This window comes from Epinephelus fuscoguttatus, linkage group LG10 (assembly GCF_011397635.1).
Source record: "Epinephelus fuscoguttatus linkage group LG10, E.fuscoguttatus.final_Chr_v1".
In the NCBI taxonomy this organism is placed as follows: Eukaryota; Metazoa; Chordata; class Actinopteri; order Perciformes; family Serranidae; genus Epinephelus; species Epinephelus fuscoguttatus.
Window position 1 is genome coordinate 9,378,249 of NC_064761.1, and position 19,224 is coordinate 9,397,472.

The 19,224-nt window shown below is 40.4% G+C and overlaps 1 protein-coding gene across 3 annotated transcripts in view; it reads right to left on the minus strand.

Annotated features, from left to right (window-relative positions):
* The window catches only part of LOC125895518 (carboxyl-terminal PDZ ligand of neuronal nitric oxide synthase protein-like), a 260,775-nt gene that overhangs the window by 79,536 nt on the left and 162,015 nt on the right, over nucleotides 1–19,224 (minus strand). For 2 of the 3 annotated variants that reach the window (XM_049587419.1, XM_049587422.1), the window contains one exon: nucleotides 9,874–10,091. In XM_049587419.1, the coding sequence (XP_049443376.1) occupies nucleotides 9,874–10,091 (218 nt within the window). The remainder of the gene's footprint in view (nucleotides 1–9,873; nucleotides 10,092–19,224) is intronic. The other variant, XM_049587420.1, reaches the window with a different exon arrangement.

A 19,224-nucleotide genomic window follows, 5' to 3' on the forward strand; every position in this document is an offset into this window, starting at 1 on the left:
AGTACATGAGACAGATGATCTGTGGGGAAAAAAAAATCATATTCCTCTGCCTTCTCTTACCTCTAATGGCATTTGCAAAAATCCATCACACATAAATGAAAACAACCAATCAGAGCGGAGGAGTTTTTAATGGTGCTGTCAGTATGGTTTAAATTTAACTTTTCTTTTAAGAACATTTCACTCTTCCCTATAATTTGCAGTACTGTAAATTACATAGTTCTTTACAGGAAACTATTTTAAAAACCATTAGGAAATCATTCTAAAAATTACAGTGTGTTATATTTTTTTGTTTATTTCTTCTATCATATTAATGTAGCACACTGACACCACAGTATCATTAAAGCTACAGTTGGTAACTGTTATGAAAACAATTTTTTCATATTTGCTGAAGTTGTCACTACATCTACGGTATTACATGAAACAGTATGTTACAACTCCTCTTCGTAAGGCTTTAAATGGCATTTGTTAAGAATCCACCACAGCTGAAGGAAAACAAACAATCAGAGTTGTGGAGTCTCTGCCGCAACTGTCAATCATGTCAGTCACTGCTCATAAACTGCGGTCAAACTGTCAAACTAGGCAGCTGCTCTGATCAAATATGAATCAAGACTCTGTTGCTGCATTGATTGTTTCTCATCTCTGATGTTTCAGAAACATAATAAAGTTTACTGCTAAGCTATAAAATGAGAAAGTTTGTGACCCTGCCGCCATGCCAGAAACAAGTGAAAGCTAGTCAGCGCCCACCAGCTGGAGCAAACTTTCTAATTTTTCAGTTAAAGAGTAGATTAAAATATCTTTCTGAAAACATATAAGGTGAGAAATAGGCAGTACAGTGACAGAATCTTGATTCATATTTAATCAGCGCTGCCTAGTTTGACAGTGTGACCGCAGTTCAGGAGCAGTGACTGACATGGTTGACAGCTGCAATAGACTCCTCAGCTCTGATTGGTTGTTTTCAGCTACAGTGGATTCTAACAAATGTTATTTAAAGCACTGCGAGGAGGAGGAATAGGACTATTTTTTCTTAGACTATGTGTCTCATGCAATACTGTGTGGATGTAGTGACAGTTTCTGCAAAAATGACTCAAATTGTTTTCATAAAAGTTAACTGTAGCGTTAATGACACTGTGGTTTCAGTGTGCTGCAACAATACAACGGTAGAAAAATACAAAAACAATGTAACGCTGTAATGTCATTATCATTTCCTAATGGTTTTTAAAAAAAGTTTCCTGAAAAGAACGATGTGCTTTGCCACAAATTACAGAGGAAATACAAATGTCCTTGAAAAGAAAGCCAATTTGACATCATAGTAAATGTTTATTCATTATCAGTCTATTATTAAAAACTTTTCCATACTGCATGTTGCATTGTATCATTGTCAAAAGATTGCATGTTCAGCTGACCTGCTATAAACTGACTAAATCACTCTCTAGTATACGCTCTCACTCAATTTGAAGTAATTAATTAGAAAATATGCACAGTCTCCATTTTCCTTATAGCCAGTGCCAAATTACACAGTTCTTATTAAGAAATGTCTTGGAAATTATAAGAGATTTACTTGGAAACAAATATTGGGCTGCTCTGGTGAGAGAAGTCTCAGTACTTTAGACTTTGATGAAGCTCGAGGGCAAAAGAACACAAGCAGGACATCCTAACTTTTAAATGAGCTCTGTGACTTTCCAAAAAGAAATGATAACAGTCACTTCAAACAGAGGACCCCTGACCTCTTGGGCCCCTGGGCCCTGTACCCAGTAAGCTTGCTCATTAATCCATCCATGTTAGGTCATGTTAACCTAAAACAACCGAGGCACACTAATGATGGGACGAGAGACCGAAAAGAGAAAGGGTGCTGTCAGTGGAGCACTGCCTGTAGCGCTACACTTGTAGATCAGACTGTTTACACCTGCCTGACAGCATCTGAAAGTGGGCCAGAGGAGAAGCCTCTATCAAAGTGTTTGTTGCAGCCTTGTTTTAAAGCACACATGCCCATGTGAACACACACATCCCCGTTTCTCTCTGTCAAATTCACACAGAAAGAAAACAGCTTCTACTTAAACTCTTGCACTGATCTCCTTTTCCTGAACAGGAACTTATAAACACAAGAATGACGTAAAAGAAAGGATTCTGTTTTAAGGCTTTGAAATCATCCGACATTCTGTTTCATGCACACTCTGATCTTTTGTTGTTTTTTTTTTGTTCTGCACAGCCCTCACTTTTATAAAAACCATCGATGAGCATCTGTCTCTTGCCAAAAAAGAAAAACAATTGCAGCCTCTTGAAATGTGTAAAATGCAGTTATCTCTAAACTGTGACTTTTGCCTTTCCAATTTGTCTTGTAGTAACAGTCTTTCTGATACCAGAGGCAAGTAAACGTCCTGACTCAACCTCATGGACACAAAGCCCAAGGTAGGATTGATGTGTGCTCTCCGAGTCCTGCGGGATCGTTTGAACGCAGGGCGCTGGGGGATTTGTCAGTCTAACGGGAGCTGACAGGAAGAGAATGAACTTTAACACTCACAGGCTGCTTTCCCTTTCATGAGCTTCCAGGGAAACCCTGTAGTGAATCAAATCCCTCCGCTCGGGAAAACACACACACACACACACACACACAGTTGTGTAATAAAAATGAGTACACATGGGCACTAACGTAAAGGCACACGGATGCCCACACATCTCATTCAATGTTACCCTCCCCCGCTTATCTCTGCACATTCCCATTTAATCTGTCAAGCCGTTAAGAGTGACAAATGTGTCAAATTAAGAAATTCTGGAAAAAAATACATATAGTTCATGAACGTGCAAAAGCAGCTACACAAACTGTAACACACACACACACACACACACACACAGACTTCCTACAATGACCTGAGAATAGAGGTCGTTGCTGGGAGCTCGTTGTTTCAGTGATTTCACGCTGTGTTGCTTTCAATCAGAGGCTGTAATGAAAGGTCTCATAACTCTAACGTTAATAGGACCCAAGGACTGTTAAACAGCTGAATAGCTTGGTTTTGTAACTCTAAGTTAGGACCCAAAGTGGCTCTCAAAGTCCTGCTCTGGTGAGTCTCCATGCAGGGAGTGAACAGGTATGTGTCAGTGAGCTCAGGGCCTAAGGTGACAAAATGCTCTCATTTGGGTCGTGCAGAAAAGTTTAATAAACTCTGGTGCGTTGCCTAACAGCCTGTCTGTTAATTATTTACAATTAATTGAGACTGCCTGAGGAACTAGCTAATTACCTCCAGTTAACTACAGATCAGGGCTTTTCCTGCAAACGGGCATCTTTGACATTTTTAGTGGCAAGGTGAAAAAGAAAATGAGGAGCTGAAAAACAAAATAAGTTTGGTGCGTCTGACCAGCAGAGAGCCTAATAAGGCAACTCTGTTACTGGCTACAAAGCAGAAAAAGAACATTTTGTTTGTCCTGCTGGCAGACATGCACCCAGAGATAACTGCCTAAAACAAGAAGTTTGGCAAATGTTGTAACTTTGTCCTAAAACTGGCAACTTTTCAGACCACAGCTCTCAGTGATGAATCATGGTGCTTTTTTTCTGATGATAAAGCAGTTGCATTGTTTTTAAACCAGTCAGACACACCATGTTTTATTTATATTTTTGTTATGTTGATTTAGAAAGTAGAAATTAGGGATGCCACGGTGAAAAAAAATATTCCCACCGCTTAATAAATTAGTTACAACACTGGGTGTTACTGATTTCTTGTTATACAAGAGAAGCTATTTATTGATGTGCCAAATATCTGTAGACCACCTACTTTGATCTTTTTAAGGTTAGATCTTCAGATCTTCCCCTTACTTTGAACAACACAGGACAGTAACAGTTGGTGTGACTGTGGCAGTGCCTGTTTGTTTTGTTTTTTTCCCTTTTGGGCTGTGGCTCAGACACAGTTGTGCTCTCCTCTTAGTCTCCTCAACATTTTGGTCATAATCACCCCGGTAGCTTGGGTCCATGAATGTTCTGACTTGTTCTGGAAGTGGTCTGTGCTGTTGCTCTGGTGCTGTACAGAGCAGACAATTTCAGTTTATAATTGTTGTGTCTGTCATCCAACTAAGTATTGACAAATTAGAAATGACTAATTGGAGTTGTTTTTATTTGATAAACGCGGGTGCTGATACATGAAAATGAACTAAATCATTTTTGTTTCTATTTTTAAAAAAAGGCAAAACGATGGTGAGGGCTGTGGGCATGTAATGAAATTGGTGTATGCCATAACACTGTGTAACAACAGTGACAACGACTACTGCATCAAGTCTAGTTATAATATATGAATTAAAATCAAATAAATACCAGCTTTAATAATACTCACAGAAAACCAGAGGATGGCATGGAGTGTGGCACATCTTTACAAATACTGTATGATGTCATTTTATCTTTCGCCTTAACTCCTACAAGATATACCACTAATCTTCTTTTCTTAATACACTGAGGAGGACATGCATTTGCTGTACAAAAAAACAAACAAACAAAAAAAAACTTTGACACTGGTTACATGTGTTCTAGTCATTGCAGAAATGATAACTGTTCACTCAAAGGCAGGACTAACAGCCTACTTTTGTAGCCTGGCTGCATAACACTGAATCCCTGATATCTCTACAATAACTCTGTTTCTCAATGCAATGCATCAAAATAATAGTATGGTGTGGATAAAAAAAAGAGGAGCTCAAACCCTGCTTTCTTTTGCACCTCTCCACACCTGGCCAATGGTGGCGAAAAGTGGGTGTTATGGTTGCATTTTGTATTTCAGAAAGGTACAAAAATTGTTTGGTGCAGCCCCTCGATTTAGCTGTCATATAGGGGTTTTTCAGAGGCTGCTGACAATCCACTGATTGGCTCGTTTAAAAAGCCAATGTCCTGACTTGTGCTTTTACTTTTCCATTTTTTAAAGGGGACTTTACGGTAAAAAGGTAAAAATATGTAAAAGTAATCCCTGAGAGCAAAAACCTCGGGTTCCAACCACTCTGAATAGTCTCCTGATCTCCTTTTTTCTTTTTGGTTATAAGCTGCATCAGATCTTGACAGATTTCTTTATGCAGTCATCTGCTCCAGGCATGCTACCGCAAGTGTTTACATTATGTTGCCTACACTGCTACATGTAACAACATGCTAGCTTTGGGGAAACATGTAATTTTAGATACCAGTGTTTTTAATTTCTCCTGGATTCTCCTTATTCCTGCTGGAACATGTCTGGTTATTTTTAGAAGCTTTTATTTTTGATACTATATGGGCGAAAGTACCACTGTACACAGTCATTCCCCGACTGCAAGTACACTGCTACATGTAGCTACATGCTAACATCAGGGAAACATAATCTTGGTTGCTGATGTTGTTAATATCTCTGCGATTTTGGATCATGTTCCTTCTGGAACATATCCAGCTGTGTTTAGAAGATTTAATTGGTGATTCTTAACAGCAGCAAGTGCCACTATACTCTGTTACAGTAATGTCCCCAGCTGCCAAGACAATGCAGAGATGCTGAGATGCGGAAAACCTGGTAATGCTGACCAATCAGAGCAGACTGGGCTGGTTTTTTTTTGAAAGGGGGGCTAAAAGACAGGTGCTTTAATGGAACGTTTCACACAGAGGTTGATTACAGGTGTTCATGCACAAATGTGTGAGGAAAATACAGTGTTTTTGACCATTACAGCATGTAGACATGTTCTGGTAGAAACCCAAAATACAAATATGAATAACCAAGATCTTTGCCTACATGAAAATGTTGATCCCACTTTATTTACCAGGAGCAGCTATGTAGTGAAAATTATGAAACACACTGAAAGTGTTGTGTTGACAGTGTTGCATCTTGAAAATACTGAGTGCAATCATTTCTCCAAATGGATTGTAAACTGAAGGAGATGTTGCAATAAAATAAACAACCCAAAAAATATTTCACTTTCACATAACAAAGAGGATATAAACATTTTTTAGTGCACAAAACAACACATGGAGTCAGTTTAGGCCAGCCCTCTGTCATTGTCCACTACCTCACTAAGACAAACCAGGCAGAGGGGATCTATTACAAAACAAAAATAAAATTTTACACCAGCATTGCCAACTTGATGCCGAGTCCAAGGTCTCAAAGCAGAGAGTAGTGTAATAAACATCACGCTTCACCCCCTCTCTGCCCTCATCATGCGGTGTCGTCTTCCCACCGCTGCCTCGCTCAAAAACACAATTACACTCTGCATACTACTGTGGATCCCAGTAAACACAACACTATGCTACGATGCTGCTCTGCTAGCTGAGCCAAACAGCCGCGCTCACACACTTCCAGACACGACAGAGAGCATTTCTCTGGTTATACAGTACATAGACTGCTGGTGGTGGGTTTTCCACAGGCCAAAGAGCAGACGGTCTGACTGAGCTGTATCAAATCTCTAACACTATGAGGTCGTACAAACACATGAACTGGATGACTCGCGTGGTAGTCTTGGAGCTCAACATGCTGCTGACAGCTTCTGAATGGAAACCATGTAGTGGGAGCTATTTCTATGCTCACACACAAACAAAGACTAGGTGTTAACTTCATTTTACTGGTAGTTTATGCAGGCATGTAAAACAAATCAAAGTAAAACTTTTTTTTTTTAAGCCTCGAAGAAATCTTGTCAGTGAGAGAACCTCAAAGAAATAAAACCGGAAAATGTGAAAGCCTGTGTAAACTTTGGATATCCTCTGTTACACTCAGGGGGCAGCCTGACCCGAAGCGACAGAACAGATATTTGATTTCCTGCCAGGTTTCCAAGCCCTAACGTGAACTGACTTAAGATTTTGATGCACAGACGTATTTTTACAGCCGTCCTTGTGTGGACCTTTCTCTCCTTAACCTCTAGGCCAACAGGGAAATGCCATTCTTAATTTTTACGTCCTTGTTTGGTGACGCTGACTGCAAGATGTGCTGCAGGAAAGTCAGCCTTAACACATAAAAATAACACTTTAAAAGCAGTCAGTCCCCTTAACTACTTACCGTATTTCTTATTTTTATGAATTACTTTAAGTGCCTGTCTGGAGAAATGTTGGTCTTAATGCTGGTCTCTCTTTTCTGCTTTAACCTTTGATTCACCTACAGAAACCTTGTTATGACTTTTACTTCCTCTAGATAGTCAAGTTTTATCGTCTTCTCAGCACAAATCAAACTAATGTTAGTCTTGCATAGCCGGACCTATCTCCATACTTTGTTTAAGCGCTGCCAGTGCTGGAGATAGATCCTGCTGAACCGATCAGAATTCCACACAAAGGAAAAGTTATTTGTTTTTGGTTTTTTTTCCAAACCAATCACAATCTTCTTGGGCAGCCTTAAACCCAAGATACAGTGATGTTGCCCTTAACAATACCATGTTGGGAGAAAGCAGAAAGGGAGAGGAATTTCATCTGCAATAGGCGTCCAAGGGCAGGCTTATACACACAGCCTACAACCTGTACTGTAAACAGGAAACAATATATACAGTACAGGCCAAAAGTTTGGACACACCTTCTCATTCAATGCGTTTTCTTTATTTTCATGACTATTTACATTGTAGATTCTCACTGAAGGCATCAAAACTATGAATGAACACATGTGGAGTTATGTACTTAACAAAAAAGGTGAAATAACTGAAAACATGTTTTATATTCTAGTTTCTTCAAAATAGCCACCCTTTGCTCTGATTACTGCTTTGCACACTCTTGGCATTCTCTCCATGAGCTTCAAGAGGTAGTCACCTGAAATGGTTTCCACTTCACAGGTGTGCCTTATCAGGGTTAATTAGTGGAATTTCTTGCTTTATCAATGGGGTTGGGACCATCAGTTGTGTTGTGCAGAAGTCAGGTTAATACACAGCCGACAGCCCTATTGGACAACTGTTAAAATTCATATTATGGCAAGAACCAATCAGCTAACTAAAGAAAAACGAGTGGCCATCATTACTTTAAGAAATGAAGGTCAGTCAGTCCGGAAAATTGCAAAAACTTTAAATGTGTCCCCAAGTGGAGTCGCAAAACCATCAAGCGCTACAACGAAACTGGCACACATGAGGACCGACCCAGGAAAGGAAGACCAAGAGTCACCTCTGCTTCTGAGGATAAGTTCATCCGAGTCACCAGCCTCACAAATCGCAAGTTAACAGCAGCTCAGATCAGAGACCAGATGAATGCCACACAGAGTTCTAGCAGCAGACCCATCTCTAGAACAACTGTTAAGAGGAGACTGTGCGAATCAGGCCTTCATGGTCAAATAGCTGCTAGGAAACCACTGCTAAGGAGAGGCAACAAGCAGAAGAGATTTGTTTGGGCCAAGAAACACAAGGAATGGACATTAGACCAGTGGAAATCTGTGCTTTGGTCTGATGAGTCCAAATTTGAGATCTTTGGTTCCAACCGCCGTGTCTTTGTGAGACGCAGAAAAGGTGAACGGATGGATTACACATGCCTGGTTCCCACTGTGAAGCATGGAGGAGGAGGTGTGATGGTGTGGGGGTGTTTTGCTGGTGACACTGTTGGGGATTTCTTCAAAATTGAAGGCACACTGAACCAGCATGGCTACCACAGCATCCTGCAGCGACATGCCATCCCATCCGGTTTGCGTTTAGTTGGACGATCATTTATTTTTCAACAGGACAATGACCCCAAACACACCTCCAGGCTGTGTAAGGGCTATTTGACCAAGAAGGAGAGTGATGGAGTGCTGCGGCAGATGACCTGGCCTCCACAGTCACCGGACCTGAACCCAGTCGAGATGGTTTGGGGTGAGCTGGACCGCAGAGTGAAGGCAAAGGGGCCAACAAGTGCTAAACACCTCTGGGAATTCCTTCAAGACTGTTGGAAAACCATTTCAGGTGACTACCTCTTGAAGCTCATGGAGAGAATGCCAAGAGTGTGCAAAGCAGTAATCAGAGCAAAGGGTGGCTATTTTGAAGAAACTAGAATATAAAACATGTTTTCAGTTATTTCACCTTTATTTGTTAAGTACATAACTCCACATGTGTTCATTCATAGTTTTGATGCCTTCAGTGAGAATCTACAATGTAAATAGTCATGAAAATAAAGAAAAGCATTGAATGAGAAGGTGTGTCCAAACTTTTGGCCTGTACTGTAGATGAGCAATGTTAGAAATATGTAAGAAAGACATACATTCGTACATAAAGGCTAAAATTTCACGTCCAAAGAATGTCCACAGTTGCTAACAGCGGACCACAGGTTACGATCAATGTTTCTCTTGAACTTTGTGTCTTAAAAACTGTGTACTGACACATGGTGTTGTACAAAACTATAATCTTTCTGATTTCACCAGTGCTTTTAGCAGTTTTAATCAATATCATTCCCCTCTTAAATGAACAGCAACCATAGCCTCCAGGAAAGGATTGTGACCTACAAACTGGGAAAGCTGGGACAAAATGAGATTTACTGTCGTTCTGGATTTATGCAATTCTCCAGTGACATGAATCGTGTTTTCTGCAGTTTCAATGTTTCAGCAAAAAATGTGTAAAATCCAAACATTTTTTCAAAATTTGACTGATTATTGTACTTTTTTGTGCAATTGATAAATTTATTTAATTCAGAGTGTGTGATTCTGGCCCAGCCGTAATATCAAAACTTGATGCAAGAAGCCAAACTTGCAAAGAAGTTACTACCAAAACTCCAAAACCATTTCTTAAAGGAACTCTGAGGTTCAGGTTTACACATAATGTTCCTGAACTGTACTACACACACACACACACACACACACACACACACACACACACACACACTATTTATATATTCCAAACACTGTCCGCTGCAGTGCCATGTTGGTGCCACACATGGACAAAGATCACTAGGGGGTTTGAAACAGGCCTCTGCTGGTCAGAGGTGCAGAAACACAAACACATACAAACACAAGTTTGTTGATTTACCTTGCTCTCCGATTGGTTCAGCTCAGGTGCCTTGGCTGTGGCGTCCAGATCAGTCACCCCTCTATTGAGGTTTAACTCCTCTGCTGCTGACACCTGGCTCGTCTCCTCCGCATCAATATCCGTCTCCTCTGTGACAGTTGCCGTCTTCTCTGCGCCTGTTAGTTCCCGAGCTGAGCCGAGGAAAGTACACACACATACAGGTGGATAAGCACGCACGCCTGCATACACACATGTGGACATGGGCATGTACACAGGCACACATGGGTGGACACACATGAATACATTCATGTAAGAAACATTATCCACAGCACCACAGAATACTGTATACATGATCATGTGCTTTAATAAGACTGTAGCTTAAATATATGTCCTAACTGTTCAGAGGTACAACATGCAAATAAGAGCTGTTAGAAAATGCAAAAAAAAAAAAAAAAAAAAAAAATGTATACAGTGCTGCCAGTGCTCTCGTTTCATGGGAGTTTCCATTTTGTGTTTTGAATTTTTAAACTGTGCTCTCATTACTGTTAATACATTTTTAATGGGACAAATTGGACCAGATTGGATACAGATTGTGTTGTCTCTGAAGCAGATATCATTAACAATGGAGATCAACAATACTGCCCGTGTATGAGACAAAATCAATGCAGACTGCAACAAAACAGTTTATGAGGAGCACTGGTACTATTCTTTTTCTGCCCTCCACACTTGTTTGTTGCAAGAAGAGTCTTTAAATTACCTTTGGCAAAGGAAACAATTAAGCTGGGGGATATGGAAAACCCAAATATCACAATACTTTTATTCAAATATCTCAATATCGATTTTGCAGCAACATTGTAGGGTCTGTTGGTGCTTTCACAAGATATTTCCACAATAAGATTTTTGACAAATAATAATTGGTAATGTGGCTATAATGAGTAAATTGGCAAAGGCTAATAGTAGAACAGCTAGAGCAGTCTGGCAAGTTGGGAAAATTACATCACTTTACTGTAATTCAACCTTTAAAACCAGGAAATAATACACTTGCAACATTCAAAATCTAGGACGATATCTAGTGTCATATAACAATAATGGCATAATATAAATATATTGCCTGGCTGTAGAAACCATCTGATTCAGTTCAGTAAAACAGTCAAAAGCTGCTAAAATCTGTAGCAGATCAGTACACTGAAACACTTGAGTAATAGTGTTTGAGTGTATTGTTTCACTACAAATATCCTACATTTTATATCCATTCCAATAAAGTCAACACGAAAAAGTCTCATTTTTACCAAGAGGTCCCCTGTTGATTTCATTAAATGGACACTGAAAACCTCCCCAGAATCAAAAGACTGCCTTTGCCTTCAGCAGTCTGAGTTTTGTTGAATATTTTACTATTTCATTTTGAGTTGTCTCACCATGGCAATTCACCAGAAAACAACTATAATGCTGGTTGTCACAGTTACTTCTTCTTCTGACTACAAAGCCTGAGGCTGTGTATAACCTCACTCAATTCAAAGTAAACTGTATAACAGGGGAAATGTAAGGTGCCACTGTGCTAGTTGTGATGCATTTTCTTGTTTAAGCATAGTTATTGACAACAGCCCACGAGACAGAATTGCATTTGCTTCCTGGCAACTTGACTGTAGCAGAAATATATGATTGCCTGGATCCACTGGGGCCGTGCTCACTTAAGTGGCAAAGCTATTTCTATCCAGAATAGGTGGCAGTTACTAACATTCATTCAAGGCTGCCTCTCACACAGCTTCATATGATACGTTTCATTTAAAAAAGCAATCACTTTACAACAACTACTCCAAAGAAGAAAGGATCTAAGTGGGTATAATTACTCACTTTATTTGCTAAGTGGAATGCATTTATTTATGAAACAGCAAAATCATACACTTGATGCTTGAATGTCGTCATGTATAATAACAGTAATTGTTTGAATGTATGATGCATCCAGGGTCATGGTTTAGGTACCGCCGGCCTCAGCGCCCTTCACTGTCTGCATGCAGGCATGTGAGGAGGCCCCAGAGTGTCTGAAGGTTAAGATACTGATAAGGATGTAGATGTCTAGACATTTGAAATACACTATATATGGCTGAGTTATTGGGTGTGAATGCTGGAAGCATTCAAACCCTATGTTCTCCTGTTACCAAATTCTTTATTTTTCTTATTATTATTCTTCCGCCGCGTTTTTCAACTTCAGTTATCTTCAACATACTTCAACCGAATCAAACCATTCAAATTTCTTCTGATTCAGCTTCATTAGGACATTATTGGAAACTTTCAGATTTTTCCATAACATTCATACTTTCCCGGGAATTCAATGTTTAAATTCCGATTCCTATTAAATCGAAAACGGAAAACGAAAACAGTTGGACGGCTACTAGTTCCACAAACTTCAACTGATTCAAACCATTCAAACATGAAAACGTTCAGCTCAATTAGGACAAGACCGGAACGACTCTTCACGTTCCTAACATTCATACTTTCCCAGATATTCCTGATTTTTCCCAAATCGCTCATCTTCACCCACACATTACGAATTCATACATTGACGTAGAAACTCCATTCCAACTCTCAAACGTTCACGCAGCTGTCGACTTTCAGGAACTAATTATATTTTCAACATCTCTTTTAGTTTTTCTACAAAGTCAGTTTAAAATACATGAAGTTTTCAGCCCTTCTCAGACTTTATAATGGGTGTCTATTGCGTGAGCTAGAGTGGGTGATGTCATCGCTAGAGTGGAGAGCAGCTGTAAACTCATCAAGAAATTTTCTCTTCAACTCGCTCATACGGCCACAATTTTCACTGAACAGACACAATTTATACCAAAAAATGTGGCTCCAAAGCGAAGGGAGTGCCGTTTTTTTTCTCATTCACTCCCATGTAAACTGAGAGGAGAAACTTCTGGAAACAGCTGAGGTGCAACACATTTTAAACTCGCTCCTGTGACCACATTTTTGACTCTAGAAATATAAAACATGACATGTGCATTCACAAGAAGTTTATCTCTCTCACCATCACTTTATTTTCATTATTGGACCAACGATTTGGGTATGGGAAGAACTTGTTCGAGGAGTTCAAACCCATTATAAACAGCCTTTGCTGATGTGTTCTCATGAGCTCTGTGTGTGCCCCTCAAGTGCAGGCAAGACATTAATCGCCATGACAACGGCTGCACACACAGACTCGCACAAACAGCCCTCTGTACTCATACTTGAATGTTCTCTTCAACTCGCTCATACGCCCCCAATTTTCACTGTACATACACAATTTATACCAGAAAACGTAGGGAAATTTGTCCTGGTCACAGACGTGTTGACATGGAATCTCTCACACGTACACATTTTTGCTGAGTGGCTCCAAAGCGAAGGGAGCGCCGATTTTTTTTCTCATTCACTCCCATGTAAGCTGAGAGGAGAAATTTCTGGAAAACTGCTGAGGTGCAACACATTTGAAACTCGCTCGTGTGACCACATTTTTGACTCTAGAGATATAAAACATGACACGTACGTTCACGAGAAGTTTATCTCTCTCACCATCACTTTATTTTCATGATTGGACCAACGGTTTGGGTATGGGAAGAACTTGTTCGAGGAGTTCAAACTCATTATAAACAGCCTTTGCTGATGTGCTCTCATGAGCTGTGTGTGCCCCTCAGGAGCAGGCAAGTCATTAATCACCATGACAACAGCTGCACACACAGACACGCACACACAGCCCTCTGTGTGTGTGTCTCACAATCTTTAAAGGACAGATTACAGCAGCAGAATCTTCATTTGAAACAGCAAATAAACATTATTAACCCCTAAAGTGCCAAAAGGGGCTCTCTAGCGCCACCTAGACGCACTAAAATGGCCACTGCGGCCTGTAGGAATGTCGTAAACGGATCAAACCAAAACTGGTGTGTTCGACCTACAAATCACGCATTGACACCCATGACCTAAATCCAACAGGAAGTGAGCTATTTGCCCTTTCAAAGTAAGATTTCACCTCAAACGTGCACTTCCTCAAAAAACATCTCCTCCTACACCGTTTATCTGCTTCAAACATGCACACATGCCAGCTCAACTGCTACTAAACAGATCTTCTGTATAACTTTCTCTCTCTCACCATTACTTTATTTTGATGATTGGACCAACAGTTTGGGAATGGGAAGAACTTGTTTGAGGAGTTAAAGCTCCACTAAAAGAGCTCTCTTCTCTGTGTTCTGTCTGTCTCTCTCTGCTCTTCTGCCAGGTGCACCTACTTATTTACCATGGCAACCGCTGTCACACACAAACTCACAGAAACATGATGTGTGTGTGTGTCTACACCTTACATGCAGACATGACAGGGGCAGCATCTCCATTTTAACCCTTTAGGTGCCAGAGTTAATTGAGGAAAATATTCCATTTTCATTTCAACATTTCAAAAGGCTGTCGCTTGAAAGTGGTGACAGATAAAGGCATACTGTAAATGAGAAAACTATTCATCATGACCCAAAGTTAGTGATGGGAGTAAATTAACTCATCTAATTTGCATATTGTGGCATCACTAGGCGGCGGCCATATTGGATTTCATAAATCTCTGTAAAACAACATTTTGAACATATTCACACAGCAGATTTCTTTTGTTTTGTGCTGTTTTTATCGTCTCATCCTCAAAAAAAGGGAGGGGAATCTGATGGGAGTAAACTAACTCATCTAATTTGCATACTGTGGCGTCACTAGGCGGCGGCCATATTGGATTTCATAAATCTCAGTAAAACATTCAAATATTCAAATCATTCAAACTTTATTTTATTAAAGGCAGCTATTCAGTGTGGCGCCAGCTTTTCAACAAACTTTCAAACATTCAAATCATTCAAACTTTATTTTATTCAAGGCAGCATTGCAGCGTGGCTTCAGCTTGAAGCATTCACACCCACAATTTCTTCAGAAATTGCTTCTCTAGTTGTTATTGTTACTGGAAGTTTTTGGAATGTCTTTGTCCGTGCACGTATAGTGTGCCAAGGGCTCCTCTGATCTGATTTGTATTAAACATCTTTTCATTTAAGATCAACTTTGGCTTATCAAGTTTATCTATTATTCATCAAAATGAAGATTGACCATGAGTACAAGTTTATTCTACATCAAATGCATAACTTGGGTCTTCAACGACTAAAAGTGCTTCAACTCGCAGATTTTTACAAATGTCATCACAGAGTCACTCACACTGCAGATCCGATCGAGTATTCAATGTAGTTTTCTGCCTGTATCTGCGAACTGTTTCCTCTACGTTTCATCTTTCCCCCCGCCCATGCTCTATCTTCATCTCCTTCCTCTTCATCCTCTCCTTCAGCCGCTCACCTCCACTGTCTATCCCACATCCACCTTCATCCTCACCCACCTCTTTCTCCATTTATACTTCCTTTCTTCTTTCTGTGCACCCTGCTATTAGTGCTGTCCTCCCCCTCCACTTAAACCTCATGCTTGATAACCTGCTGCCAGCACTACCGTCACCTCTTTCTCCATTACCACTTCGCTTTCTCCACCTTTCTACTCAGCAATCAGCGCTGTGCAATTCTGCCCTTCCTCCTGCCCTCTGTTGCAAAAGTATTTTCCTCCTGTTGTTCCCCCCCCTTCTTCCTTTTCCTCTCCAACTTCACCTCCTCTTTGCCCTCGCTGACATTCTCAGGTTAAAGTTAATGAAACGGTCAGAAGAAAACGGCACAGTTTCTTGTCGCGAGGCAGCTATTTATTTTACTATGCAGCAAATAGAAATATCAAAATATATCCATTTGTACATGTCATTTATTGGTTTTATAATCACTTGTTTTGATCAAGTTATTTTAAGACGCTTTTTTTTTTTTTAAACTAAACCATGAATGGTATGAGATATTTTTGACATGTGGCCTAAATTTATAGATTGTGTTATATACAGTATGTGGTCTAATAACTGCACTTGTTTCTCATTCATCAACTGATTGGTCTTTAATTGGTAGTTTTTTTTAATGTATTTTGTTGGTACTTTGCCTTTATTTTTAAGTTAAGAGAGGAGATAGAGTTGAATGATGTATGGGTCATGCATCTTAGACCACTAATACATTGTCTTTATCCTTTAACCAACTGGCTATGTGGACTCCTGAGCAGTACTAATGGGCTCTTGAAATGTATCTTTGTATTAGCATTATTATGTTAGGAAATCTTACGTCCCCCTCCGACTAAAAAATGTGTTCCTCTTGTGTCTTCTTATGTCCCCTACAATGTCTGACCTTGACTATGCTGACTTGTATCCATGCAAAGTTTGTCACTAGAGAGGTGTTTTCACATTCCTCTACTTAAGGCGGCAAATTTTGTGCATTTTACTGAAATCTGAGATTCAGACTTAAGCTGGGCGAGCTAGATTAGGTACATCAATAATACAAAAGTCAATTGCTGTCTAATACGGAAAACAGTTTTTTGAGAGCAAATCTGTAAATCAGACCAATGTAAATGCACTGTAACACTGTGGCAGATATTGTATGTTTCACATACAATAGGCCAAAGAGTCTCCTAATCTTAGCTGGGGTCTGACTGAGGCTCAAACATGTGGCTGAATCTCTACGATATTTCCTCTAATGATGTGTACTGCTCTTTAACTGGTTAACCCAGCACAAGCAGCGCTGGATAAAGCAGAAAGTGACACCTAGTGCAAGCCACAGTGGTGGGCAGAGTGGAAGCCAAATCTAGAATTTCGAGTGAGGGAGAAAGAATAGATCTGCCTCCAGCCCCTCTGCAGTTTTTTTTTCTTTAAACTTTTTATGTGGGAAAATCACGTTAAAAAAATATTAATCACAGCAGAGTATTTTACATATTTAAAATGTGTCTGGAGGAGGACTTGAAATACGCAGTGCGATACATAATTCATATTTTATGCTAATATGCGCATTGTTGCAATGCGTCCAACTTATTTTTATGACTTTGTTTTTCTAGCACATGGGTGACCACACAAGTTATAACAAGATACCAGAGACATGATCTGCTGTCTTTAAGCTAAAGGCATTTAGGAACATACTTAAACAAATGTAACTGCAGTGGAAACATCTGGGCAGCATGTCTCCTTTGTAAAGACAACAAAGTCAGAAAGTCAAACTGAATGAGCCGAAATAGCTTGGTCATAAAAACACTTTTTGCACAGTATATTAATATTTCTGAATATTGCTGACAACTTCACATGTCCTGAAGGCTTTATTTCAGTGTTCAGTACTTAGTGATCACTGAGCTGCTGAATAGAACTGCATGCCTGTGGCACTGCCATGTCTCATGTTAATGTGTACTGTAATAATAGTCTTCCACAGTTTGGCATTATTTTCCAGTGAGTGGGCTTTATTAGTTCCAGACAGTGATGAAAGCCAGTTTTTCTACACAGTTATTTGTTTGTTAATAAGATTAAATTGTTCATTTGATGTTGTAGCATTTTGTACAATTGCTCTGAAACGCTGCACATGAACGTTCGTCTCGTACAAAACATCTCTTCCTCTGCACTTTCTGCTCACTGGCTTTTTCTTCTGATTCCCTACTGTTCAACCTACTTCCCCATCCCCTCACAACTTCTACATTTTATCTTTTTGTGCTCTCGTCTCAGCCCAAGTTCCTTTTTTCCCCTTTTCCTCTAATATCCATCTTTTCGTCTTCCTCCCCTCCATATCCGTGCTTTCTTCCAGCTTTCCGTTTCTCTAATCCGCTATCTCCCACTCTTCTATCCCTTCTCCTTTCATTGCCATGATAATTAGTTCTCCAGATAAGCTCATTGGCTGTGCGTGACGGCTCTTGTGTTGCTTAACACACCATGACAGCGAGTGTGCGAGTGTGTGTGTATAGGCCTGAGTTGGTATGCATGTGGGGTCCATTATGTGTGGATGTACAGTTATGGTGCGTGGGTGATCTCTGGGCTCATCAGCATTTGAAAGAGAAGTCGTCTCTGGAGGGCTGGAGGGGGATGTGGAGATAACGTACCCCAGACAGGCGCTCTCAGATCGCAGTGGGGAGGGTGACCAGCGCTGGCTGGCAGCTGTAATGACTGGAACGATGGTGTGAGAGAGCTCCGATCGTGGACTCTTCCGACTGACGAATCCCCATGTCTGTCCTCTCAGACCCCTCTCAGAGCCACGTGTCCCTGGGCTCCAGTGAAGCCCGTCCCGTCCAGGCACGAGGCAGCAGATAAAAGCAGCTCAGCCCACCAGTGTTGCTGTGTGGTGCGTTCTTTCTTTGGGTTGACTCATCCGTGACATTCACTCCAGCATCCAGCTCCCTCTCCTGCTCGCCAACTCTGGCACAATGCAGGCAGGAAGGAGCACTGTGTATGTGTGTGTGGACTGCGTGTACGGTGCAATCTGCTTATGCTATCTGAGGACATATGACTGTGTGTGTATGTGTGTGTGTGTGTGTGTGTGTGTGTGTGTGTGTGTGTGACTGTGTGCACTAGGGAATGTGCTGTCAAGATTTCAGATTTTGCATTATTTTTGGACTTTATATTCAATTTCCACCAAGGCCCTGATGATACAGTTCCATATATCTTTTTTTTTATTTTTTATTCCATGACCTAAAAATACCATTCCCTCCTGGTTTGTATATCTTGTCTTCCTAAAAGGATGAGGTGAGGTATGCTCTGCTCTACTACTGGGCTGAAACCTTGTTCACAAGGGGGCCAATGGATCCTGGCTTCTTCTTCCACGAACTCCATCTTCAATCCTGTTTTAAACCCCAAACCTACAACCCTGCCACAAATTCTTCAAAGGAATTGTAAATCTTTGGTTTTATTTTTGAAGCTACAGCCATCAGTTTTATCTATATTGATTTTACTCCACAAACAATTGCTGAGACCTTAAAAAGTAGCGCCATTGCTACAGACAAACAAAACACAAGCTTGTTTTGGATGTCAAAACAGTTCCAGGAGTTTCCTCTCTAACACTTTTTGTTCTTGATTTAAGACGCATTCACACATTTTTACATCTGCAACCACGAAGAACCTCCACCTCTTCCATCAGCACAGTTGCCGCTCGAGCACACTGAACACTCAACCGTCCAGCTCCACCTACGCACGCCTGCCTACCTCTGTTTTCCCTATTGCTGTTCTGTTTTGTTTACATCTGTTAAACCGCCTAAAGACATTGTGTTTCACACGATAAAATATGTCACAGACAGCATTTACTGACCTTCCGTTGAAATGTGCATCACTGTTTAGGACACTCCAAGAATACCAAAAACAACTCTGTATAAAGGTATAACAACAAAAGAAGATACATTTATAGCTGTTTCCCATGCTATCTATTTATCACTGACTTCACTTGATGGACCTTGAAGGAGCTTCAAGGTCCATTTTCCCTTTCAGCTACTTTGATTAAAATGCAGCACTCCCCCGCA